This window comes from Aspergillus steynii (assembly GCF_002849105.1).
Source record: "Aspergillus steynii IBT 23096 chromosome Unknown P170scaffold_3, whole genome shotgun sequence".
Classification (NCBI taxonomy): Eukaryota; Fungi; Ascomycota; class Eurotiomycetes; order Eurotiales; family Aspergillaceae; genus Aspergillus; species Aspergillus steynii.
In genome coordinates, this window is record NW_020194400.1 from 4,192,744 (window position 1) to 4,217,787 (window position 25,044).

General features: G+C 50.9%; 10 protein-coding genes across 10 annotated transcripts; 6 read left to right on the forward strand and 4 right to left on the reverse strand.

The window, feature by feature from the left end:
* Positions 1–4,059: 4,059 nt before the first annotated feature.
* On the forward strand, positions 4,060–5,509 carry P170DRAFT_509286 (MFS general substrate transporter; the record flags this gene model as incomplete). The annotated part of the gene is made up of 3 exons (XM_024854660.1): positions 4,060–4,300; positions 4,635–4,880; positions 4,904–5,509. The coding sequence occupies 3 exons, from the start codon at positions 4,060–4,062 to the stop codon at positions 5,272–5,274; spliced, it is 858 nt and encodes a 285-aa protein (XP_024706570.1). The 3' UTR covers positions 5,275–5,509.
* A 188-nt stretch (positions 5,510–5,697) lies between these two features.
* P170DRAFT_407051 (GPI anchored protein) lies at positions 5,698–6,919 on the reverse strand (the record flags this gene model as incomplete). The annotated part of the gene is made up of 2 exons (XM_024846664.1): positions 5,698–5,998; positions 6,048–6,919. The coding sequence occupies 2 exons, from the start codon at positions 6,917–6,919 to the stop codon at positions 5,698–5,700; spliced, it is 1,173 nt and encodes a 390-aa protein (XP_024706571.1).
* Positions 6,920–8,966: 2,047 nt separating this feature from the next.
* On the forward strand, positions 8,967–9,710 carry P170DRAFT_425517 (uncharacterized protein; the record flags this gene model as incomplete). Its single annotated transcript, XM_024847640.1, has 1 exon — positions 8,967–9,710. The coding sequence occupies one exon, from the start codon at positions 8,967–8,969 to the stop codon at positions 9,708–9,710; it is 744 nt and encodes a 247-aa protein (XP_024706572.1).
* A 347-nt stretch (positions 9,711–10,057) lies between these two features.
* Positions 10,058–11,661, reverse strand: P170DRAFT_353812 (cation diffusion facilitator family transporter; the record flags this gene model as incomplete). Its single annotated transcript, XM_024843996.1, has 9 exons — positions 10,058–10,387; positions 10,441–10,520; positions 10,575–10,803; positions 10,849–10,976; positions 11,032–11,112; positions 11,168–11,315; positions 11,362–11,406; positions 11,462–11,511; positions 11,580–11,661. 9 exons carry the CDS (start codon positions 11,659–11,661, stop codon positions 10,058–10,060), a joined length of 1,173 nt encoding a protein of 390 aa, XP_024706573.1.
* A 279-nt stretch (positions 11,662–11,940) lies between these two features.
* On the forward strand, positions 11,941–14,432 carry P170DRAFT_163680 (uncharacterized protein). The gene is made up of 2 exons (XM_024842582.1): positions 11,941–12,572; positions 12,623–14,432. The coding sequence occupies exons 1-2, from the start codon at positions 12,006–12,008 to the stop codon at positions 14,339–14,341; spliced, it is 2,286 nt and encodes a 761-aa protein (XP_024706574.1). The 5' UTR covers positions 11,941–12,005; the 3' UTR covers positions 14,342–14,432.
* Positions 14,433–14,634: 202 nt separating this feature from the next.
* Positions 14,635–15,464, reverse strand: P170DRAFT_382672 (DUF4396 domain-containing protein). The gene is made up of 2 exons (XM_024845611.1): positions 15,095–15,464; positions 14,635–15,014 (listed from the first exon to the last, which is right to left on the reverse strand). Exons 1-2 carry the CDS (start codon positions 15,456–15,458, stop codon positions 14,722–14,724), a joined length of 657 nt encoding a protein of 218 aa, XP_024706575.1. The 5' UTR covers positions 15,459–15,464; the 3' UTR covers positions 14,635–14,721.
* Positions 15,465–16,405: 941 nt separating this feature from the next.
* P170DRAFT_474819 (uncharacterized protein) lies at positions 16,406–17,101 on the forward strand (the record flags this gene model as incomplete). The annotated part of the gene is made up of 1 exon (XM_024853179.1): positions 16,406–17,101. One exon carries the CDS (start codon positions 16,406–16,408, stop codon positions 17,099–17,101), a length of 696 nt encoding a protein of 231 aa, XP_024706576.1.
* Positions 17,102–18,796: 1,695 nt separating this feature from the next.
* Positions 18,797–20,791, forward strand: P170DRAFT_382675 (rhamnogalacturonate lyase B; the record flags this gene model as incomplete). The annotated part of the gene is made up of 1 exon (XM_024845612.1): positions 18,797–20,791. A coding segment is annotated over one exon (1,995 nt), but the record flags the coding sequence as incomplete, so codon positions are not given.
* A 297-nt stretch (positions 20,792–21,088) lies between these two features.
* On the reverse strand, positions 21,089–22,566 carry P170DRAFT_474821 (uncharacterized protein; the record flags this gene model as incomplete). Its single annotated transcript, XM_024853180.1, has 2 exons — positions 21,089–21,538; positions 21,682–22,566. The coding sequence occupies 2 exons, from the start codon at positions 22,564–22,566 to the stop codon at positions 21,089–21,091; spliced, it is 1,335 nt and encodes a 444-aa protein (XP_024706578.1).
* Positions 22,567–23,218: 652 nt separating this feature from the next.
* Positions 23,219–24,768, forward strand: P170DRAFT_425522 (uncharacterized protein; the record flags this gene model as incomplete). The annotated part of the gene is made up of 3 exons (XM_024847641.1): positions 23,219–23,411; positions 23,467–24,454; positions 24,732–24,768. The coding sequence occupies 3 exons, from the start codon at positions 23,219–23,221 to the stop codon at positions 24,766–24,768; spliced, it is 1,218 nt and encodes a 405-aa protein (XP_024706579.1).
* Positions 24,769–25,044: the final 276 nt, after the last annotated feature.

Here is a 25,044-nt window from a genome sequence, read left to right on the forward strand (position 1 = left end):
CTGTCCTTCATCAAACATAGTTGGATTAGGAAGGTCAATAGCCGTGGGAGACATCGATCGGGGGCACACCATTTGATACAAGGAGGGATAGAGGGCCAAGGAAGGGACGGTTACACCCGAGCGCCCACAACGATCTCGCAAGCTTCGATTGGCGACGCGGCAGGGCCACGACAGGGACACGGACCAACGAGATTTAATGAGACGTGCATGCGGCGGACAACCAAATCGCAGCGCATCGCATGCTGCGGTCTTTTTCTTTTCCTGATACAATCGCATTGTCGATCTGATATCGTTTACAGCCGGCTGTGGGCGAACGAAGACAAGAATTCTCCGAGCTGGCTTGGGGTGACCAGTACTATTGATAGGTTCTTCATGCACGATGGCATCATCCACAGCGCACGGTGCTGTCCGTGCCATTGTGCCATATTCGAGCATCCATGTCTATAGTACGGGTAGTAAGTCGTTTTATTTTTCCTTCTGTCGCTCCATGAAGCTGAGGTAACGATCTAAGTTTGGGACTACTTCGACGTGCAGATAATATGCGCAGCTAGTTGATAATTCGATCAACGAGCAGCACCATCAGATAGCGGATATTAGTCCCTACGCAGAGCGCGCCCTAGGTAGCACGCCATTCGAGTGACAAGGGTCATCATAGGTGGACATTATTAGCAGAAACTAGAAAGAGTGGTATACAGGATGGTTGCATTAGCAGGGTGGCCCCACTGGAGGCACTAACCTGCCGATTGATTGTGAGCTCTGAGACCGATAGTAACCCCCTTTCTAGCGTGGGTATTCAGCGCAAGTACGGGGCTCACTTTCTTCTATATCTCTGATCCGTCCCACCAACAGGGCTACAAGCCAGACCCATTCCCAACCACCTGTTTCATCACTTATCATGCAGTGATGCACATCGGCGTCGCGACTGGAGACTAACAGAGCTCCGAGTGCCACTCACGCAGCGTTCCCACATTCGGTGGGGACAGCACGTCTAACCGCAGCAGGATTCGTAACATTTCCTACAGAAGTACGGGTACCAACAAAGCTAGCCATGCAAGCCCAGACACCGGCGCAGCACCCGGGCCACCACCACGGCTGCTCGAGAAATTGAACCGTTCCTGGTGCCTCCGCATGGACATTCTGAGAAGACCAGGTCCGGAAACGGTTGACCTCCACGCCCCGTCGTACGGTTACTGCGGAAGCTACGAATAATAATACTCTTCTTGCCCGGTTTTTCTTCTTTGCCCTGAACAAGTGGAGCCTGCTGCGGCTGAGCCTTGACGATCCCGCCGCTAGGGCCAGGAGGTTGGGTGAGAGATATAATTGGACTTTCTTGTTTTTGCGTTGGTTGCACTCGCTACTCGGTAGCTGGCTGGGCGACGTGGAAATGTTTCTACGGAGTAGCCCGTATGCGAAAGTCTGCCTGAGTCTCTCGCCCTCTTTGAAGAATACGGGTCCAAACGAACTCCGGCGTACGGCGTATATCTACGGAGTACTTCGGAGCATGCCCCTCGGGAGAGAATGGAGACTTGCCAGCGCCACGGCCCGCAGTGCAGAATCAACCTAGGCAGGTGGGAAATGACACTCCATATGAAAATGACGCACAAGCCCATCCATGGTCCCTGCAGCCGAGTTGAAGACGAAGGCGAAAATGGAACCCCCAACCCACAGCGACACTGACAATTTACCAACCGATCGCTGCGAACCTTGCCTGCCTGTTATTGACTTTGCTGCAAGGTGTTAGCTCACAATGCACAGTGCACATCCGTCCACCCAGGATGGACCGTGATTAGCCACCAGACAGTCCATGTCACCTTATGTACATGAGAAAGTTACGCCGGAGAAAAGCCGATCACGCCCTCTTGACGGTGATAGGACGGAAGACGCACATTAGTGGTATTGGCCCAACCCCAAGCCGGCTAGCAGTCACCATGTATGTAAGATTGTTCTGCAGCCACGGACTTCCCAGCGAGTCGAGACGCGTTCGGTGTGATGTACTCCGTGGTTATCTAATCGTCTAGGACTCGACGAATGTGGCCAGGGCTCCCTTCTAGCTTTGAGTTAGGAAGTGACAGGGCGCGATGTTAGTAAGTGGATTGGAGACAAAAAAAAAAAAAAAAAAAAAAGAGAAAACCAAGACTACTGTAAGTTCAGACCATCCCTGATCGTGTCACTCGTGACGAGACTTGGGCGAACATGGATGAGAAAGTCAAAAGAGAAAAATAGACGATGGAAGAATCCGGATGAAATCCATGCATGCAGTGTCACCCTGTGCCCGTGCCTCGACAACAGGTCCGTCCTGTAGGATACCGTGAAATCTCCCGAGAATGCGATGCGATGCTTGTTCCGGGTCCTGCAGAAGACATCGCCCTCGAGTCTTGACATTTACATTTGTCTTTTCAGTTTTCTTGCTTGTGGTGGTCTTAGTCACCTCTTCACACGCAACTCTTTCCCCGCGCTTTTCCGGCGGAAATCAAGACGTCCAAGAGTATCTGTCAGCGCAACTAACTAGCGACGCGATATCAAATGACCGGAGCTCGAAACTTTCGCAACCAACGTGTGCGACCGGAGCTTTATAACTCTGTCGTTGAAACTGCCAACCGGGCGTTATTGCATTCGAGACCGGAGACGAGAGTCGTACAGAATCCTTGCTTGTAGATCCTAACGGTGAGGTAAGATATCATTATAGGCTATGTAGGCGAGTACCATTATCATATATACTTTCTCTACGTTATCCCTTTCTCCATCTCGGTACATACATATACAAGATCACAAGTAAACAAAAATGTACGTCCTTATCCCGTCCACGAACACTCCATATGAAAAAAAGGAAAGCAGAACCAAACGAACATTCCCAACCCAACCAGCCCCAAACGCACCCACTCGGTGCACAAAAACAGCCATATAACATCCAGCCCGAAAGCCGTCGTAGACAGCCCTCTCGCAACGCAAAATATGAATCCAGCCCACGCCCGGCCCGATAGCTAATCCTCCCCCAACAGTGTGGTGCCTATTTCCCTCGCCGTGACTGCTTGGCTAATTGGAAGGTAGGGCAGGAGGGTAGGGGACTAGGGGAGGGAGGTCAGGCAAGGCGGGATTGAAATTAGATGAGTCTGTGTGTTGGTTTACTCAGGTGCCTAGGCTCGAGGGTGTTGATTGAATAGATCGAGAGGTATTATCCAGATCCAATCACACATTTGTTTGTCTTGACTCGATGTCCTGCACGAGGTTAGAAAATGAACCATCACACTCTCCTCTACCCATAATATAACCCTCACATCCAACCATCTCACTCCTCCCCTGCGCCCTAAGAGAACCAGACAAAGGAAAGCAGACAGCAAGAGTGCGAGAGTGACCTGGCATTGCGATTTCGACCGACGCTAACAACCCGGACCACAAGATAGTCTGGCCCTGTCAGTGTCAGCAGTAGACTGATTGCTTTCTCGAGGCATGGAAGTTTCGAGCGCTTATGGAAGAAGTTTGCTTTCTGCTACTGGGTTGGGGTTTAATGGCGTGGGGGGTGGAGGGGGGATCTAGTTTGCCTTTTGGGGGGAGGGGTTGCTAGACCCCGCGGGAGGAAGGATGTACTGCGTAGATTTGTACCTCTAGCCCTGTGCTCTGTGTGGGAACGAGTGGTTCGTGTTAGTAGGCATGGTTTTATGGCTGGTTCTTCTTTCTGGTGTTCAGCTTCTAATGCTGGGGAGGTGTTTGGGCCGTCTCAGTATTGGGGTTAACTAGAGCGTCGGGGTGTATAGAGCTATATATGTTGAGGTATATCTTCACTCACAATAAAACCATTATCTACTGCTCATCAGTCCAGTATGGGCCTATAGGAAGCAATGAGATTACTGCTTCTACAGAGGACAGAGGATCTGAAATATATCGCCATGATATACTACCTCTTCGGTCTGTTCACTCCGCTGATCGTGCTTTGACGGGAGGGAGAATAAGATTGAATCAGCTGTATTCCAATATGTTCGTGATAATCATGAAGACGCAATAGACAAGCTGACCGAGAAATATCTCTGTTGAAATCTCGGGCTCGACACAAGCCTCGGGAGAATGAATCTTCGGGCCCGAGAAAACCACTCCTTCGACGACATCGCCTGGTACGGCAGCGCGTACCTGGTCACCAGGTGCGTGATGCAACTACCCCTCGGCATGTTATACAAGATGTACGCGCCAAAGACCGCGTACCTCAAAAGCATTGTGATTTTCGAAATCAGCTCCGCGGTCTGCGGCGGGGCACCTAACTCCGAGGCCGTGATCGTGGGCCGAGCTACTCAGGGTTTTGGGTCCGCGGGTATCCTCTCGGCTCGATGGTGCTGATTGTTGAGGCTGTGCCGCTGAAGAGACGTGTGATGTATACTGGCTGCTTGGGCTGGGTGGTGCTTTTTGATTAATTTGCCGATTGGTGATGTTCTGCTTTTAATATTTTCTATTCATTTTTCCAAAGCAGGAGCAGAAGGGGGTGCGTGGAGCGGACGCAGCGAGACAGTCTCTGTGGGAGAAGCTGCTGCAGTTTAACCCTCTTGGGTTCTGCGTGTTGGTCCCTGCGGTTGTCTGTTTGCTGTTGGCTCTGCAGTGGGGAGGATCAGCGTACGCTTGAGGTTCCGGACGAGTGATAGCCCTGCTAGTGATGAGCGGCGTTCTATTTATCGCGTTCGCTATCGACCAGGCGCTCGAAGGCGACAGGGCCATGATCAAAGCGAAAGTCATCAAGCAGCGCACCGTGGCCGCGACGTCTGTCTTCTCGAACTGCACCGGTGGCGCCATGATGACTGCCATCTACTACATTCCCATCGGGTTCCAGGGCATCAAGGGCGTCAGCGCAGTGAAGTCCAGCGAGATGAGCTTCCTGCTTCTCATTTCGCTTGTTCTCGGTTCGATCCTGGGGGAATCTTAGTCTCCAAGCTCGTGGGATATCTGTCACCGTTCATGATCGCTGGGTCGATGCTGATGGCCATCGGGGCTGGGCTGCTCAGCACGTTCACGGCCTCGACTGGACATCCGCACTGGATCGGATACCAGGTTATTTTCGGACTGGGGCTGGGATGCGGAATGCAGCAGGGGTCAAATGACATTCAGACGGTGCTGCCGAAGTCAGAAGTTCCATCAGCTATCTCGTTGCTGTTCTTCGGTCATCAGCTGGGAGGATCGGTGTTTTTCTCCATTGCGCAGAACATTGTATCCCAGGAATCGATCAAGAATATGAAGGCGAAGCTACTGGAGGTCGATGCGTCTATGATTGTCAACGCGGCTGCTTCATTGTTATAATGATGCGGTGGTCAAGGTGTTTTATCTGGCGGCTGCTCTCTCGTTAGTTGGACTTTTTGTGGCACTGTTTGTCGAGTGGAAGAATATGAGAACTGTGCAAGAGGTACCTGAGCAAGGCCAAAAGACAGACAGGGAAGGTCAGTGACTTGGCCTAGATCCATGTGTTTATTCAGCTTGAGATTTTGGATAGGAGTTAGGTGTAGGAAAGATTCGAAAATCGCTACTTAGTATATAGATAATGTTTATATTCAAACCAAGAGTTTCAATGCCTTGTTAACCCCCACATAACATTCCCAGGACACCCTTCAAGTAGTTGCCGTAGGCAATGGCCGTTCACAGAGTTCGATTAGTTGTGAAGCATATTGCTGGCTTTCACTCAGAACACTATTGACCGGGATTTCCGAAGTAATCAGATCGACGTATCTACTTCAGCGTATACAACAGCGTCCCATGACCCAGCTGATCAAATCCTCCACTGTTAGGTCCATAATCACCTCCACCCCCCTCAGCTCCGTCGCCGTCCTCAACCACCATGTCGCGATACTTCTTGGTCCAGGTGACATCCACCCCCTTGAGCACTCCGTAGTGGTTGTATAGCAGCTCCCAGATGGGACGCACGCCGCCACGCTGGGCATCGCTAATCACATCCTGCGTGACGTCGCTGTTGACGTACGTGGTGTAGGGAACGTCCTCGCCGAGGTTATACTTGGCGACGTATTCAGCGCTATACACCGTCAGTTTCCACTCCATCTCATAGACAATAGACCACCTACCCAGCCAGAATCCGGTTATCCAGATACTCAAACAGATCATCACCCTGGTTATACGCCGACAGAGCAATCGGGCCCAGCAGCGCAAAGTCCAGCATCGCGTGGCCCTGGTCCCTTCCTGCCTCCTGCCCCTGGCCCAGCGTCTGCCCATCCACATCGTACAGCTTCCAGACCATCTTCTCGATCTGGCCGTTCCCGTCGCCGTTCTTGAAATAATCCACTGCTTCCTGATACATGGTCTCGTTGTCCGACAGCACGCCGATCGACAGCATCGACGCGATATTGCACAGGTCCCAGTTCGCCCAGTAGTGATCGACCTCGGCGTCATTGTGCCGGATGAAGAAGTCCCGATTCATCGGGTAGAACACGCTCACCATCATATCGCGCAGCGCGTTGAAGCTCTCGCTCGACCAGCCGTCGTAGTCGCGCATGATCTCGGCCGCATTCGCCAGCTCGTACCCGTAGATCCCCGAGGCGAGGAACTTGTCCGAGTTGCCGGAGATGCCGGTCAGTGTTGAACCCCAGGCATCGAGGATGGCGACGGCCGAGTCCGCGTAGGTTGTGTTGTCCGTGACTTTCCACTGGATGGCGAGGGCGTAGGCGGCGGCGATGTCGCGGTACAGGTTGGGGTAGTTCTGCGAGTGACTGCCGTCGTCGCCGCGGTAAATGACTTCCTGGGCGGTGTTGGTGTATGACGCCGAGGCGTACGAGCTGTTGGTTAGCTTGTACCAGCCGGTGATCCAGGGGTCGGCGCCGGCTTGGACCTTGGATTGGATGCGCTTGAAGTCTTCGTTGGTGTGCAGCAGGCCGGGGTGAGTGAAGGCCTGGATGAGTGGAAGGGAGGCGAGTGCCCCGAGGGCGAATCTGGATCGCATTTTCCTAGGTCCTGATGGTGTTCCAGTGGAGGTATACTCGACAAGCTGCAGATGGACAGTCTGCCTGCTGCGATGCTGCTATCCGGTGATATTATATAGGAACCCCCCTCAACGGAGACCCTCCGGCGATTCCACCGGTCTCCTGTCACGCCGGGGAATTGCCCATCCGGTCGACACGATGCACGACCCCTGACCATGGAATGGGATATTGAGCGGAGGGTTCCCACGAGGATCAGCGAACGAGTACGTCAACCCTTGAATAGACTCACGGGAAAGGTCACCCCGGCCGGCAACTACTCCGTCAATTCTACACTGAAAGACTCTCCTGTCATGTTCCTGTGGGTGAAAAAATCAGGGATCGATCTGGTTGAGACCGAGCGATGTCAATCATCACCCGAAACAGACGCGCTACGAGCCCCGTCGGTTTCAATGCAAAACAGCGGTTTGCTAAGCGACGCGGGCCGGAGAACATTCGGAGAAGTTTATCGGCCGTTTTAATTTGTTTTAATATAACCCAGGGGTTGAGGGATGAAGATTTCGATGGGGTGTTCGAGGGTGAGGGCCCTAATAGAATCTTTAGAAGTATGAGCGAGACACGGAGTGACTACATATTTTAACTGTCGGGCCACCAAACGAGAAGAGCTAAGAACTAGAGGCGAGGTCAACATGACAACCTGTAGGGTGAAGAGAACGGCCTATGAAATGCCTAAACATACGGAGTAGAGCAACTGTTGCTGTTGAGCAGAGTGATAGCCATGCATGCCTGAAAGGAGGCATTTCGTAGCCCTAAACCGGCTCAGACGTTCCCATGAAAGACAACCTCATCTGGCCTTCTTCTGGTAAGTACATGTGGAATATCGGGTAGTCCGAAGAAAATTGACAGGGTTGAATTAAAACGAGTTGCCTACGGTCTATACTCTATGCATTTCATTCGGCTTCAAGAATGCCGATTTGGGAAATGACAATCCGACCAACAAATGCAATAACGTCAATACCTGCCAACGAAGGCAAACAAAACGAGAGGGACAAATAGGTAGGAAAGTCGGGCCAAAACGATCCGATGACTAGTGATTTCTAACAACATTTCTGGTTTTGCGGAACAAAGGTTGCTGGTACGTCTACTGGCTTGTCTCCATAGCTGTGATGCGTCAATCAAGAGATAGCGGAGATTACGTCACTTATGAGCAACGAAGGAACCCAGTACAGAAACTTGTTCAAGCTTAGCGATTCGATCTCTTGTTTAAGGAGCACAGGATAGGAGTTAAAGTTCGAGCCGAATGCTCCTGGGACAGGATAACTAGTGCCGCCGCGTCAATGCATAGGATTGACTACTGCAGCCAACCATTGTCTTGATCGAAGATTAACGAATTAGGATTAATAGTGGCTATGTTCGGATTCGAAGTTGGCGAATGCGCCTTGCAGGCCCTGCGAGCCCGAGATCGCCACGACGCTACAGACAGGCTGATTGGAATTGAGCTCCACATTCTGTGCGAGCTTTCGACGTGAAACTCCCATTCTGTTCACCAAGACTTTATCTCCGCTGCAAGGTGCATGCAATATAACTATGCTTATCACACATGTCTAGGCGAAAACCGCGCATGGTTGGATGATCCCATCCCTAGCTTAAATCGAATCGAACCAGCAGTGGTGAGGCGAATCAAGAACACATATTCCGCAATACCAGGAACGGTAGGTCCCGTGAAGATATTGCGTATTCGATATTCCTCTATGTGTTTGCCCCTTGCAGAGCTTCACATATCATGCAATATGACATCTCTGCTAACGGTGGGGCTGCACCATACACATACACTCGATAGATAGCGCAAGCAATAATCGACAAAATGACGCGTCGGTTCCTGTGTGATATCATCGAAGATCTGGTCATTGACTAGATATAAAGCCAGCTCTTTTGTCGAGCTTTCAAACGAAACTATTCCTTTCAGCCAGAGTGTACTGAACAGGCCCAGTCGCATTCAAGTCTAAGCAAAACGTGCACAATCTATACATTTTCCATATTCTCAAGTTCCAACCCCCTCTACCAGATACAATGAAAGCCTCGATTCTCGCCAGCATCGTCCTCGGCTGCTCCGTCGGCCTGGCAGCCCCCCTACCAAACAACAACGACATTTTCACCGCAGGTTCCATCTCCGAGAGGAACCAAGTACCGCGTACCAACATTAAAGATCTTACGGGCGGTGCAGCTGGTGGAGCCAAAAAGAACGCGTCGCCTGACCGCAGGACAATCCAGGTAGTCAAGCGCGAGCAAGGAGCTGCTGATGCTGCCAACGCTCGCCTGGATAAGGAATTTTTCTCAGGCAAGAAGAGGGAGCAGGGAGCTGCTGATGCTGCCAACGCTCGCCTGGATAAGGAATTTTTCTCAGGCAAGAAGAGGGAGCAGGGAGCTGCTGATGCTGCCAACGCTCGCCTGGATAAGGAATTTTTCTCAGGCAAGAAGAGGGAGCAGGGTGTTGCTGATGCTGCCAGCGCTGCGTCTATCCCCGACAAACGGTCGGCCTCGGCCACCAAGCGCGAGGGAGAAGCTGTGGATGTGGCTGACGCCCGCAAGAACGAAGACAGCGGTTCGGCCATGAAGAGCGAGGAGGGTGTGGTTGCATCACGGGAGAACGATGCAGCTCGATCTGCAACTAAGAGGCAGGGACCTCTTGAATTCCATGACATCAGCAACCCGGCGGCAGCCGCAGGACAGAAAAGGGCGCATAAAGTGCCTGCAAAACAAGCGAACGGACAACTTCAATCGTTGGATATTGTGGGATTCGGGTCGCCTCGGTGATTTGCTGCTTGGTCGGTCGGCTGCCGGGCTACCTTGAGGCGAATGTACTGCTCTTGAACCAATGTTATCAGGAAGATGGGGAAAGAATTCCTAGCTGGAAGCTTGTTCGCGAACTTGGCTAGGTGTTAAACTTGCAGGGAAATGGGAAGCCCATTTAGCTGCCGTTGGTGGTCGGTTAATTCATTGGAGCAATTTATTCAAGTCGAAGTGTTGCATTAGAATAAAGATAACCCCTGCGTAGATAATCCATCGCCATGAAAGAGCATGCTAGATCTGCCCCTGAAATGATAGACTCGAGCGAAAATAGAGATTGTAATTGCAAAGATAATCAACGAGGCCACGAACCACTAACAGCATGAAAGGTCTTCACACAGCTTTCCGCAAACGAGTTGACAACTTTGCTCAGACCCGTCAGAGTCCCTCCTCGCTTGTTGGTCCGATACCTCTGTATCGGTTCCAGCTGGTGTGGCCATGAAGCCTTTACGATCCGACCAGACCTCAGGCTGTAGCGTGACAGAATGAATTCCATACGCATGGAAGCACTCGTTAATGGTTTTAGCTAGACCAGTGAAGTTGGTCTTTGCATCATCTGTCAGCAAGATGTGGGCGGATGCGAGAGACTTGGTCTGATTTAGGCGCCAGATATGAAGCTCGTGGATGGCACGAATACCGGGAATCTGGAATATGTTAGCTCGTTCCCAAGAAGGTCTATCTACAGGAATTGACATACTCTTTCCAGATCATGTTTTACATCATCCGGGTCTACTTCGCCAGGAGCACTTTGCAGTAGAATAAGACCCGCACGTTTAACTAGTATGGTCAGAAAGCTGGCTTCAACTATAAAATACCCGAGGGAAGACTCACTCAGTGGAATAGACGAAGCAAAGATCATCAAGGCGATGCCCATACTAGCCGCCGGGTCGGCATAATATCTTCCATCGTAATCAGCAAGCCAGATGACCAGCGCGGCAGCCATGACGCCGAGATTGTTGCCTGCATCGCCGAGGACATGAATCAATACTCCCATAATGGCGAGATCGTGGCCAGGTCGAGAGACAGACGAGGCGTTGATTTGGTGTTTGTGATCAACGTGCTGGATGGGTCAGCTCATAAAGTAGGCATGATGGGGTTGGGTAACACGGAAATTTTGGTCTTTCAGTGCATGAGAATGGGTGTTGGCATGAAGGTCGGCTTCGTCAGCGGAAGCATGATCATGGCTATGGGCATGGTTGTGATCGTGTCCATGGTCGTGGCCATGATCATGACCTGAAGGCATTGAATTAGTCACAGAACAACCGCAAGTATTGGAGAAGAGTCTAACCATGTAAGAACAAAACGCTGATGATATTTAGGCCCAGGCCAATCGAACCGATGATAAGCACCAGTTTTGGATTCTCGACGGCTAACAAACGGATTGGGTTAGTTGTTGGACACGCTACATGAGAAGCGCCACTCACGTTGTAGCGAGATAAACCTCTCAATAGATTGCAGGAATACGCTGATTCCTAGACCAAAAAGCAGGACTCCGTTGAAAAACGCTCCGAGAAGCTCCGCGCGTTGCCATCCGTAGGTGAGGGACTTGGGAGGAGTACGTTTATTGGCGACCTTGGAATGTAAGCTGAGATGCAAGAAAATGAAGTAGGCAACGTACGACAACAGCGACAAGGGCAATGATGAATCCGATTAGATCGTTAAGCTGAGACTTATTTAGTGATTGAAGCGGAAGTGTATTTGTTCATCGATCGACTTACATAGTGAAAAGCATCGGCTATAAGAGCGAGAGAATGTGTATAAAAGCCAACTTAGTAGAATCGATTAGCGAAATGTAAAGCCTCTGGAGGAAACATGCTGGGTATGAGGTGATAATACCGGAGATTTCAGCGATGAAGAAAGAGGTTGAGATAGCAATGACGGCACTCAGGCGCTGAGTGCGGGATATCTTGAAGGGCATTTTGATGGTAGAACTAGTTGATCCGTAGAGTGCGCTAGAAGGGTGGAAAGAAAGATGCCCCGAATAATGGCAGTTGCAAGAGTTGGGCTGCGAGAGGAAGATTTATGCGCTGTACTCCGGAGGATTTACGGAGACAATATTACCATTTAGGGAAGTATTCATCGTAGCAAGTCCGTCGACCAATCAATATTGCAATAGACTCCGAGTCTTGGCGCAGACGTCCGGAGGGAAATTACCGAACTCGGAAGGCAATTTGCCGACCGGGGCATGTCGGTCCCGCCGGAGTCCCTGTTCGCACACCACCGAGCATCACCACTTGTGGCCCACGCCAATTACTATCCACCATGGACCCTATGAAACAGCTTGAGAGTTCCAAGAAGTCGATTATGCGAGTAAATCAGCAGGGGAGGATCAGACCGTGCCGAACAGTTGGTCAAACCCTCTCCTGTGCGCCGTGTCGAAGACGCAAGGTGAAATGTGACCGGCTTCATCCGTGTGGGCAATGCATTAAACAAGACATTGGCGACTCTTGTTACTACCCCGGGAAACCTGCTGCTTCGTTAGTTGCGAGTGTGCAGCGGAGAAGTGCTGGTGGTGCCTCGGCTTTGCATCTATCCCCGGAAGCACCTCGACCAGAATCTCGAGTGACCGAGAACGCTCGACCGGACACATTAACATCTCTAAGAAGTACGCTGGAAAATGGCGGAGCCCCAATACAAGGCTCGAGGGTGAATTCTCGTCCAGTAGCTGCCAGAAATGACAGCATTGTCACTGGAACTTTCCCCGTTGGCAGAACTGCGACCCAGTCTTTACCCGCAGAACCTAACGCCTTCTCTTCGTTTTCACATCGCGGAAAAGATCATAAAACTCGCTACTTTGGCAAGAGCCATTGGTCGACGACTCTGGATATGGTATATAATGTCATCAATTCATAACTCTGAAAATTGCTAAGGAGTTGTAGTTCCCCGATCTCAAAGCTCACCTGCAGAAGTATAGCGAGGAAAAGCACAAAGAGACCCATCACAAATTCGACGAATACCTGACAATGAAACGGCTCAAACATGATATGAGGACCCAGAGCAAGACAGACCCTGATGTTGCCCGGTATCCGTCAGTGCAGCAATTGGAAGAATTGGTTCCTAACCGCAGTCTGGCGGATTCTCTGGTGGATCTCTACTTCTCAAGCTTTGAAACAACATTTCGCATATTACACAAGCCACAGTTTATGTCCGAATACAATAACTATTGGGACCCCGAGCGGCTTTCCGGCTGTCGATCTTCTAGGACATTGTTTGTGGCCAAGTTACTGGCCCTTATGGCATGCTCGAGTAACTTTTATGAGCACCAGTCTGCCGAGGAGAGAGATAATAGCCAGGTAAGTATATCCGCTCGGACATGGTTTGCAGAAGTTGTGTCATGGATCCAATCTACCACCGGATATGCCCGACTTAATCTCGACATGATTCAAATCAAATGCTTGATGGTACTCGGCGGACAGGCCGTTGCGTACGAAGGCGACCTGGCTTGGATGACAGCGGGGTCTCTCGTTCGAGAAGCCATCACAATGGGCCTTCATACGGATCCGTCAAACTTTCCACGGGTCTCACCCTATATGGCTGAGATGAGGCGTCGAATTTGGCTTACTGTCGTTGAACTGGACCTTCAATCTGCGCTGCAAAATGGCACGCCCATGGGGATTTCATGGGATGAAATGGATGTGTCACTTCCATGTAATATTGATGATCAAGACCTCCAACCCGACTCGATCGAGCCCCCCGTGTCCTCGCCAATATCCACCACAACAAGAACGTCTTTTCAACTCATTCTGGCACGGAGCTTGCAAGCTCGGATGACAATAGCCAAGTGCGTTAGCAATATTCGCTCCACTTTGGATTACCAGGAGGTCTTGAGCCTCAGTAACGAATTGACGAACGAGATGTCCAACATTCCTCTTGCACTACGAAGCGAAGAGGCGACCGAAGGCACAGGATACTCAACATTCCAACGATCATTCTATCTATTTCTCATCTATCGCTCTCTACTAGCCCTTCATCGACCTTTCTTCCTCTCTCTCGCAGATACCGGCAATCCAACCTTCGAATACTCCCGACGACTCTGCGTCCAAGCTAGCACCGCACTTCTGGCTCAACTAGAGACATCCGATCTAGACGCGCAAGCCTTCGCCGTGACCAACCAATCCTATCCTCATCTGCTACGGCTCCGAGGGGGTATGTTCCGCGACGATATGTTCCATGCCGCAGCCACCCTCTGCTTCGAGCTGTGTCTACAAGCCAACGATGCCCGGATCCCATCTCTCCCTGGCTCGCGAACCTCATTCATTGACTACGGGACAAGCTACCATGTAAGCTCGCTCTGGCAGAGCATTGAAAACGCCATCCAGTATTTTGAATTCAAAGTCCGTGCCGAAAAACAGGGCTGCAAGGCACTCATGTTTCTTCATTTGATTGTCACTTCGGCTCGAAATCACAACGCACGGACAGGCAACAACGCCGTCGTTAATTTAGATGATGCTTGTCCGCAAGCATCGCGTCGGTGTCGGGAGCTGTTGTTGGCTGATACAAATAATGCTCATGATGGGACGACGCATGAGCGGCCGGACTATGCAGATGTATGTATTCAACGCGATGGTTCGGGACAAATGCTAATCGCGTCGAAATAGGCAGCCGATATACACGCTTCCTCGCCAATCGACGCCACAGAGACTGAGACAATTCAGCATGTACCGAATCAAGGACAGATCATTACTCCTCTGTCTATGGGCGACTCCGCCGCGGAGTTCTTGGTATGTGCATCTGCATTGTGGATGGATTCAAACTGAACCTTGTATAGGATCCCTCATTGGACTGGAATCTACTACTCGACTCCTTTGATCCATATTCAACCACTAGATGGCCGTTGATGGATCCACTAATGTAATAATGACATGTCCAATCCGACATTTTCCCTCGGATTATCTGAGTGGAGATGATATAATACACAGAACACTACCCTTCCAAATAATAGCAATAGTAATACAAACAAGCTCTCTCCAACCCAAAATCAATGACAACTCCTTCCCCACCTCCTCAACCTCACATAATTATACGGTAAAGGCGCCAAAAACCCCGCCGCGATACTCACCGCCGCGGCGGCCCAGAACGCCGGGTCCTGCACCGCCACCACGCCGCCGGTTAGATGCCAGTCGACAGCGTTCTCGGCCGCTTCCATGGCGAGCATAGAGACAAGGCTCATGCCCGTTGCGGTGCGAAATGCCGCGGGAAGGGGGAGCTTGTCGGGGCCGTGCTTGAGAAGCATGGTTTCGAGGAGGATGGATGTTGAGATCCCGCTTGCCACTATTTATGTTAGCTATGGTTGACGGGTGGTTGTATGGTATGAAGATTGCAGCTGAGGAAAGAAGACAGAGGAGAAGTACTTGATAATCCCATGATAGTGCCCATTCCGAGACCAGGAAGATAGGTTTGCAGGACCCAGAGGGCCGAGAAGTCGCCGATCGTGCAGCCGACTAAGCAGCGCAAGGTGTTGATAGATGCGCGTTTCCATGTCGGACGGCTACTCCAGAAAGAAGCGCGGAGAAGCGATCTAGTATCTGCGTTTGAATTCGAATCCTGCCCAGGGTTATGGCTGGCTGGGGACGGAGTGTTTTTTCCAGCGCAGGATGATTTCGGACATGCTTGTCGTGGGGAGATCGTCGAGAAGGGTCTAAGTGATAATAAAATATGCTGACCACTACCCCTGGATATGCGCGGGGACAAAGGACAAAGACGCGTAGACAGCATGATGAGGGTGGATGTAGAATGCAGGATGAGAAGAGCAGAGAATAGAAGTATGGAGCAGACCAGACGCCTTACCCCTTGTAGTAAAGCGCAGGCACAAATGGCGCACTCCCGTCGGGCTTGGCATTTGCCTAATACGGCCGAGCTCCGAGATTTCTTCTATACAACATTAGAGGTGACTACGAAATGCTCCAGTGCCTTTGAACAGGCAAGAATGCGATTAGCGGTGCATGTTGCTAGGCTCGAAGAAAGTACTTCAAGCTCCCAGATTGTGTTTTGCTTCCAACAACAAAAAAAAAAAAAAAAAAAAAAAAGAGGAAGAAACAAGATTTCACAGCGGTGGGAAGGATGGTTTAAGACGATGGCACAACTGAGATTTAACTACTCGCCACTATGCCTGGTTTCGGTTTTGCCAATTACCCATATAAGTACAAAGGGTAAAGGAGATACTATACAGAACCACTACGGCAAACCTACCAGATGCAACGAAGAGTGTACTCACTGAGAGGATGAAAGCCAGGAATTCGCGAATATCATTACTCGACTCGACCTCGCTTTTTGCCTTCATCTCAACCTTTTCTATTTAATTACCTTGTTTGTGCTAGAATTATTGTCTAGTGACAGGCTCTATGAAACAAGTTCGGTATATTCCGGTTACGCGACGGCATGGAGCAATAGGATTAAGCAATATTTTGGTGGCCACGATTCCATATATTCACATAATGAAGGACATTCTTTGAGTTGAATAGAATGAAAGAAGTATTATGTATCTCCCCGATATCTTCCATGAAAATTTCATTAGCCTGTGAGCGGAGAGTATTTAAAGTCCTTCGGACTTATCACACCGAATTGAACAAGATCGAGAAAACCAGCACTGCACACTTCTTCCGACCCAGTTCCTGACTCTTAGAGACCACTAAGCGTTGGGCTGTACACACCCGTCGACTATCATGACGGAGAGACTTGTATCTCATTCCTTCACTCCGACAGGTGAAGTCCTCCTCCACCATGTGCGGCCTAACGATGTAACGGAGCTGGGTAGGTGCCTACACTGGATGGATATCAGCTACATATTCCTCGAGAGAACCATATTCCCAACCGAGTTCATCGTTCGCTGGGCGATCTTCCAACCCCTACACGACTACAATACCATTCTTTTCGCGGACGCACATGCCTTCGCTGATTTCATGCGCTCCGCCGAGCCGCGCGGTGTCGTCTGGGTTGACGAGAAACTGTCCACATGGACGCACGACATCGAGGACAACGTCGGTGACGCTCGTCGACGCGACTACGCGGCTGGTCGTCAGATCTACGGCATTCTGCGCTGGTTGCTGGTACATATTGCATTCGCCTGGGAAGAGAACTATGCCACGGTTGCGAACCTTCGCAACGCCATGGACTGGTATGCTGTAATGCAGAAAATTGCAACGACCATGGTCGAGCGTTATCGAGTGAGGGGTCCGGATGTGGATCATCCCCTGGGACTGGGTTATACTGCTTTCATGGCGGGTCTGAAAGACGGGTTTCCGGACAGGGTCGAGCATCCTTTGGAGCAAAGTGTGTTGATTACTTTCTCGTCGCGCTCTGAGCACGAGGGTATTACGATGTTGCCCAATTTGGCCTTCTCGCTCCCGGAGGGCTGGTAAATGCTCGTCTGCCTATGATTCCTTTGGACATGGGTGTGCCGTTATTCTTGTCCGACTTTCTGTTCGCGGATTTCGGGTCTGATTTCGTGCGGTCTGTATCTTGTGTAAAGAACAATGTCAATATGATATTACTTTTCTGTTGAATCTTCCTATAAAGTAATCTTGTAGTATCCAAATGAACTTGTAGCTACGGTTCTGATGACCCTAGAACCACCTGTGAGTAGGACTGAAAGCAATATACCCTTGTGGTATTTGTAGGCTTCGAAGGTTGAATGGGCCCAAAATCTCATGCTCTAGACATACATATTATCCATTCCTATCTGTTAAAGCGGGTACCATGTAGCAGACTTGACTATGGGGCTTTTAGATGCCAGGTAGCCCTTACAACTTTGTAAAGACTTGACTCTCTATGTATTTGTGGAATTATGGGACTTGGTCAGAACTCAGTGATTAGCCGAACTCAATCGTACCATGGGGATTTGAATAGCCCACGTTCGTATGAAACAGTCGTAATAGGCTCACCACATCTGCAGTTTAATGAACCTGAGCTCTGAAAGTATGAGCCCTCGGCTGTGAGGCCAAAGCGTGGTCGATTTAGAGGTGGTCATGTGCTTCTTTAGCCCTAACCAGTTCCCTGTTCTTGGATGGACTCGCCCTCGAAGTCATAACCCGTCCGACAATTTCCATGGAACGTGTCGAATCAGTACCAATCGACCGAAAGCTTCCTCCCCCAAGGGTGAAACCATGGTTTGGTTTTAGTATGCGACAGAAAGATGGGAGACTTGAGAGCCGAGTCCGATGGGAGCGAGTTGGTGAGCCAGTAGTCAACCCATCGCTCAAGTATCCTCGTGCTGCACTTTACCGAAAGCCACATGCCTGGAAGGGACCCGTACCTCAGAGTGGATTTACTTTGACTTTTACGTTGTTCAGGTCTGAATTTAGTCGCAATGTCGATGCCATAGGTCGCGTTTTCAAATACAAGAATCCCATATTTGCAGCGTTTCTTGCACACCTTGATTACTTCCGGAGCATCATCCGACCCATTCCCTTCGTAGGGATGACGCACGCTCTCCTTACTGAACATCCAAGCCAAGACCTTGAACCGGCGCAAGGCCTTTGTTGCTACGAACTCAAAAAGGACAAGACAGACTGCGAAGCACGCAATCTAGTCGCATTGGACTTAATCTACAGTCCAAATGTCTATTATGGCAATAGGCTGATGCCCAAGATGTCTGATATTGCCCTCGAGTTAGAACATCGTCAATTCCTCAACCATGACCAACAGCTGACATGTCGCGGAGATGCTCATCTCGTACAAATCTGTCACCATGGATCGGCACATCCATTCATCCGTGGACTACGCATAAGTCCACCGGCCACGAGTCTGAGGACTCGGTTAGTTTTATGCCGAACGCCGGACTAACGGAGGAGAATCTGCAAGTAAATGAAGCTAGCCCTAATTCCTAGCTCCCCCGCATTCTGTTCTGACAGGGACAGGTGAAGCGACAGCCGTTCGGTTCATTTCATGCATCTCTCCTGCAGCATGACGGAGGATTTCCCACGAATGAACAGACTCCGGTGGAGGAGCGTCGGAGTCGCGAACACCCCTCTCATCACCCCCCACCGAACACTATAAAGATGCACGAACATGCTATCCCAAAGTATCCCAATGTCTATCGGCATTGATCAGTCACCATGCGAGCCCTTCAATTCCCAACCCTAGCGGTGGTAGCTACCCTCGCATCCCAAACCCACGCCAACCTCCAAACCGCCCAGAACTCCACCCACATCTCCGTCAACAATGACCACCTCAGCGTAACCCTCGCCAAATCCAGCGGCCACATCATTGACCTCACCCTCGACGGCCAAGACCTCCTCGGCCCAGCCAGCGGCAACAGCGGCAAGGGCCCCTACCTCGACTGCAGCTGCGTGCCCTCCGGCTTCTGGACGCCCGGGGGGAGCGCCAACGCCCAAGTCCAGCTCATCAACGGCACCGACTCATCAGGCACTGCCTACGCGGGGCTCATCATGAGCGACACCTACGCAGCCACGAACCAGTCCCTCTCGCAGTACTTCTTCCTCCGCGACGGCGAGACCGGCCTGCATGCCTTCTCGCGCCTCACGTACTTCAACGCCTCGTTGCCCTTCCTGCGCGGTCTCGGCGAAATGCGCACCCTCTTCCGCCCCAACACCAACCTCTGGACGCACTTCTCCACCAGCGACACCAACCACGGCCCCATGCCTTCCTCGTCCGCCTACTCATCCGCCACCACCGTGCAAGACGCAACGAGCTATCTAGGAAACACCCCGTCCGACCCATACGTTAGCCAATACTCCGACTACTTCACGAAGTACACGCTGGCGGAGAGCTGGCGCGCCCACGACGTCCACGGACACTTCGCGGACGGATCGCACAGCGCTGACGGGAGCGTGTTCGGCGCGTGGCTGGTGCATAACACGCGGGAAAGCTACTACGGGGGACCGCTGCACTCGGACCTTGTCGTCGACGGCATCGTGTATAATTACATGGTGTCTGGGCATCATGGGGCGCCGGTGCCGAATATCACGCACGGGTTTGACCGGACCTGGGGTCCGCAGTTCTATTACTTTAATAAAGGGGAGAAAGGGACGGGGCTGGAGGAGTTGAGGAAGGACGCGGCGAGGTTTGCGGATCCGGAGTGGAATGCTGATTTCTATGATGATATTGCAAGACATGTGCCGAATTTGGTGGCTTCCAAGGGCAGGACGACGTTTGAGGGGAAGGTGAAGGTGCCGAAGGGAGCCAAGCGGCCGATTGTGGTGCTCTCGGAGAATGAGCAGGATTTTCAGCTGAATGTGTTTGAGACGGAGTCGAGGCAGTACTGGGCTGAGATTGATGAGTCTGGGAGGTTTAGTATCCCTCGTGTTGTGAAAGGCACGTATCGGGTTACGATCTATGCAGATGGTGTCTTTGGATGGTTTATCAAAGACAACGTCAAGGTGACAGGCCGCAGGAATTGGAGCTTCACCTGGAAAGAGGAGACCGCAGGGAAGGAAATCTGGCGCATCGGCGTGCCTGATAAATCAGCCGGTGAGTACCGTCATGGATACGCGGTCGATGAATCCAAAACCCTCCATCCCGAGCAGTACCGGATCTATTGGGGACAGTATGACTTTGCCGACGACTTCCCCAAGGGAGTCAACTTCGAAGTCGGGAAGAGCAAGGAGGCCGAAGATCTGAACTATATCCACTGGTCATATTTCCCAGCGAAGGGAAACCATCTTCGGAATGAGTCCGTGTACGAGAACGTGAACAACTGGACGATTGCATTCGACTTGTCCAAGAGCCAGCTGTCTCGGGCGAAGACGGCGACATTCACGGTGCAGATTGCCGGCACCAAGACAGCGAATGGAAACTCGAAATGGTCGATCATCGACCATCCGTATAGCAATCTGCCGTGGACGGTGAACGTCAATGAGGGAAGCTATGAGTCCACATGGTGGATTCCCTACTTTCGGAGCGGATCGTGTGGTGTGCGCAGCGCCGTGGCGTGCCAGAACATCGAGCATAAGTTTGTGTTTCCGACGTCGAAGCTGAAGCAGGGGAAGAACGAGTTCGTGCTGAGCTTGCCGTTTAATGCGTCGAGTATCGAGACGGCTGTCTTGCCGGATGCTTTGTATGTGCAGTATGATGCTCTGCGGTTGGAGTTGAAGTAATCATGCGGTTAGAACAGGCAGCTACAAGAACGGACGCTTACAAAGACTAGCATTCAATTACAGAGTCTATTAGACTCCAATGAATTGACCAACTAAACAGGATTTAGGTTTCACAGCTAGTAAACATAAAAATAATGAAAAGACAAAAGATACCGAAGCAAAACAGAAGCAACACCAAAACAAATGAAAGCGATCGTATTCAAAATTGGAATCTTCATCACGATCCCAGTTCAAAACATTCTAGCTGTTTCAAATATGCTCAGACAGCCTGCAGCAACCTCCTCGGAGCCATCAGGAATCTGGCCAGTAATCAAGCTCATCATCACTACTCTCTGCATCAGCGTCCCGATCGTCAGAATCCTCTTCATCCTCGTCAGACTTATCAGGCTTATCATAGTCCCGCATTCTTTCAGCATGAGCGTCCTTGATCTGAATAGACAACGTAGCCGCAACATCTTCCGCCTCCGGATGAAAAGCGCAGTCCTTATCAGTGAATGTATTCTTCATGAGCGAGGGCGGCAATTCCAATCCCGAAATATTTCTGACAAATTCTTTCAAGGTAGCCCGGTCGAGATAGGGGCCTGAAGATGCCCAGAAATCAGGCGTGTTTTCAACTGCGGATGTGAAGTCCGTGTGGCCTCCCTTTTTCGCCTGCATGTATGTCATGATGAAGCGGAAGAATAGGTATCGGTGCGCAGGACGAGCTTCGGTGTGGAAGACTAGTTCTTGGTTGTCGAGGTCCTGGTTATGGTTAGTGAGGGAATGTGAGACATGGTTGAAGACAGGGATCGGGGATAGAATAGGTAGGTAACGAATAATGCATTCGTATGACAAGTGGAGTCAGGAAAGGAGCAAGAACAGGGGAAAACTTCATATCGACATACCTTCCATCTGAAAACCACCCGATTGCCTTTCTTCAACTTGTATTCGCGCTCTGGAATTCGGAGCGGCTGTCCCAAACCATCAGTAGACAGGAAGACCTTCTCCAGCGCGATCTCATTTTCTTTGGATCTGTCGACAAGTACGCATTTCCATTTGCACTCTGATCCAGAAATCTCAGGTACGATGGCTATCACCCCTGCATCCAGAGCGGATTGAATCGTGAAGTGAAGAGAAATCCCATTACGGGCGTCCATTGGCGGCATCTCGTCCGAGCCAAACAGAAAGGCCAACTCGCGCCCTGCCAGCGACATTGGGACGAGAGGAACCTCTCTGATTTTATTGGGGAGGTTCCAGCCCGACAGGTGACAGTAGACCATAGCACCTTCTCGCGTGATCGCGGCGTATCTCGCCAGAACGTCTCGGCGGAATTCTACCTCGTCGCTGAGCGACAGAGTCGGTTCCTTGTCTGGACTTTGCATGAGACGGGATACAATCGAGTGGGCAGATTCGTTCTCGTGGAGCCTGGTATTACTTTTCATTTCTTGGGCTTCCGCGATGTCCTGTTCGAGCTGGTGGCGCTGTTTGCGAAGGATCTTGAGAATCTCGCAGATCGGGGTAATGCGTGCAATTGTATTGTCGAGCTTTGCTTGGAGCTCGTCTGGATCGACTGTTTGCTTCTTCTTAGCCTCTAGGAGGGTGTCTCGATGGGCGACAAGAGTGTCTCGCTCCGATTCTAGCTGCGCTATCTTTCCGGCTATGAGGTTTGACACGGAAGAAGCAATCATGTTAGACATCTGGGACCCGTTGCTGGAGTTTCTCTTTTCGAGTTTCTCCAGATCGGGGCGGTGATCGTCGGAGAGGGGTGCAGATGCGTGCTTGTCAGGCATCTTGATGTTGAAGTTAGCTTGGCTTATTCAGGGCAGCAGCGTTTGTACTGTAGGTTTGGATGGAGATGAGTGAATCAAGGCTAGTGTGGGTGTGATCTATCATACATCAACTCACGTTCTGATTATACAAGAGCTTAGTCTTACCTTGTAGAAGGATGTTGTGGGCCAATGATGTGCTCAAAAGGGAGTATTGGATTTGAAGATACAATGTGCAAGGACAGTTGGGGGGATGTTGGAGAGACGGAGAGTATGGCAGCAGAGGAGAAATTTCTGAAGATTAAATAGACAGAAGATGCAGTAGATCCTCATTGCCCTGTGACCTCCGGTAAACAGTCCATTGCGGATTAATCCGGTATACTTGTGACAGACGTCACCAGTTAACCCTATCAGTGAATTCCAGTATTGCGTATGTGACTTGCCGATCATCTCGCTACCAGATATCTATCAAACCTGTGAGACTACATCCTGGCTTAGCGTGCTTTGAGTGGGATTCTCCGTTAAGCATGTCGCCACTCCAGAGAGCCACAGGTATAAGAATATCTTCACGTAGCAGTGATGTCTCTAACCCACTCCTCTTCTTACCCTACCTTCTCAAGATTATCAATTGAACTCTACAGTTACATACCGTCTACACCTCTCTCATAGTATCAAAATGTCCATGCCAACCAAGCATCGTCCCAAACGCCGCCGTGTGCAAGAGGAAGAGCCTGCGCCTCCGTGCATCCCTAAGCATATCAACCAATCCCCTCCATCTCCAATGAACGACTCTCACGAGATCAAACACTGCCGAGTCATAGCCTCATACAACTGGATCGCCGACTCCAATCCCACCATCATGATTCCAGGTAAGCCCAGCCCAGCCCACCATCTACCCAAACATAAACATACCAACATACATAGGCCGTCCACGAACCGTGTCCCTTGAATCCCGATCCATTTCCAAATCCACCTCCAAATCAATCCCCCGCTCTGTCAACTCCTACATCCACGACCCCAACACAACCTCCTACCCAGCATACCCCCTCCTCCCAGCCCTCGAAGCACTCCTACACACCCACCCCTCCTACGATACCGTCTCCATCGACGTGGTCACCTGCTCCCAGACTATCGAGCACCTCCTTCGGCTGCTATTCGAGAAAGGCTCTCGCTTCCGCATCCTTCTCCAGGCTTTTGGAAACACGGTCTTCTTCCTCCCTCGTCAGGAGACCCAGGACCTGAGGCCTGATCTGAAGGGGTATAGGGATTCGTTTCCGGAGTGGGTTGCCCCGTGGAGTCAGGATGTGTCTGGTTCGAGGTCTCATCATCGGGTGTTGGAGTATGAGATTGGGGGGTTGAAGTGTGTGGTTAGTGGGGAGGGAGAGGGGTATGTGCCTGAGTTTGAGAAGGGGAAGGGGAGGGCTGTGGAGAGGAACCCTGAGGCTGAGGCTGAGGCTGTGGGTGAAGAGTTCACCGCGCTGAGTGGGTATTCTGAGGATAGCGAGCCGCTGCTCATTCTGGAGGGTGGAGCTGCGGTTCCGCGCAATGCGGTCTGTGATATCGAGACGTGCTCGGTGCTGAATCAGAGCCAGGGCCAGAACCAGAACGAGGTGGTGGATCATCAGAAGATGGCGAGGATGTGGGCTCGTCAGGTGCAGAATACGCTGGTTGGGTTTCATCAGGACGGAGTCTTTAGTCGGGTGGAGGTGAAGAATGTGCGCGATGAGATCATGGAGTGGCAGAGTGCGCAGGGGAAGAGGATCAAGAAGTTCACGGAGCTGCTGGGAGAGATGGTTGATTTTGCGAGGATGAGACAGGGTAGGATGTTTGAGCTGCGCAATGGAGAACGCGGGCTGGAGATGAAGGACGTCGATGGCGTCAATCCGCTGGTGCCGGACAAGTTGGCGATGCGGTGGGCGCGAGGTCCTGCGATGTCTGACGATGGTTGGGTCGGTGGGGATGACGGTCCTTCTGGCCTTCATTCTCTGGCTCATCCGGAACTGCGAGCATTCGCGTCTGACTTTTTTGCGAAGGGTTGGGACTATTCGAGGAGGTCTCTGTGACTCTGGTCTTGGCCACCTTCTGTCATCTTGACTGAGCTGGACATGCAGTGCCGTTTAGATTAAATTGTTATCATGGCCTGGATGTACTTATTAATCTGCAGACTCCAACTACTAGTTTGGTTTTAGCATAGAAATTGAGATTCTCCTTGATCTATTAGAGTAAATTTTCGGAGAAAGAATAAATGAATAACCAACTTGATCATCGAAGTAAATGAATTCCAACTGTCTACATCAAAGAAAGCCCTTAACTTTATAGACAAGGGTCCATAATTCAGCATTGATAAGCCATAAATCTACCAGAACCTACATGTCAGACTCAGTACCAAGTGACAAACCTTTCTATAGGAAGTATGCTTTTATTTCCGCAAGAGAAGCAGAACTTCGAGCATCTCCATGCCCCGAGAAGTCAGCATAGCGGGAAATATGAGATACTAGACTC

Coding starts and splice junctions, on each gene's coding strand:
- P170DRAFT_382672 (XM_024845611.1), bottom strand. CDS start 15,458: ATGCTGTCTACGCGTCTTTGTCCTTTGTCCCCGCGCATATCCAGGGGT. Junction 15,015..15,094: donor CACTATCATGGGATTATCAA/GTACTTCTCCTC, acceptor TAACATAAATAG/TGGCAAGCGGGATCTCAACA.
- P170DRAFT_163680 (XM_024842582.1), top strand. CDS start 12,006: ATGGACCCTATGAAACAGCTTGAGAGTTCCAAGAAGTCGATTATGCGA. Junction 12,573..12,622: donor GGTCGACGACTCTGGATATG/GTATATAATGTC, acceptor AAGGAGTTGTAG/TTCCCCGATCTCAAAGCTCA.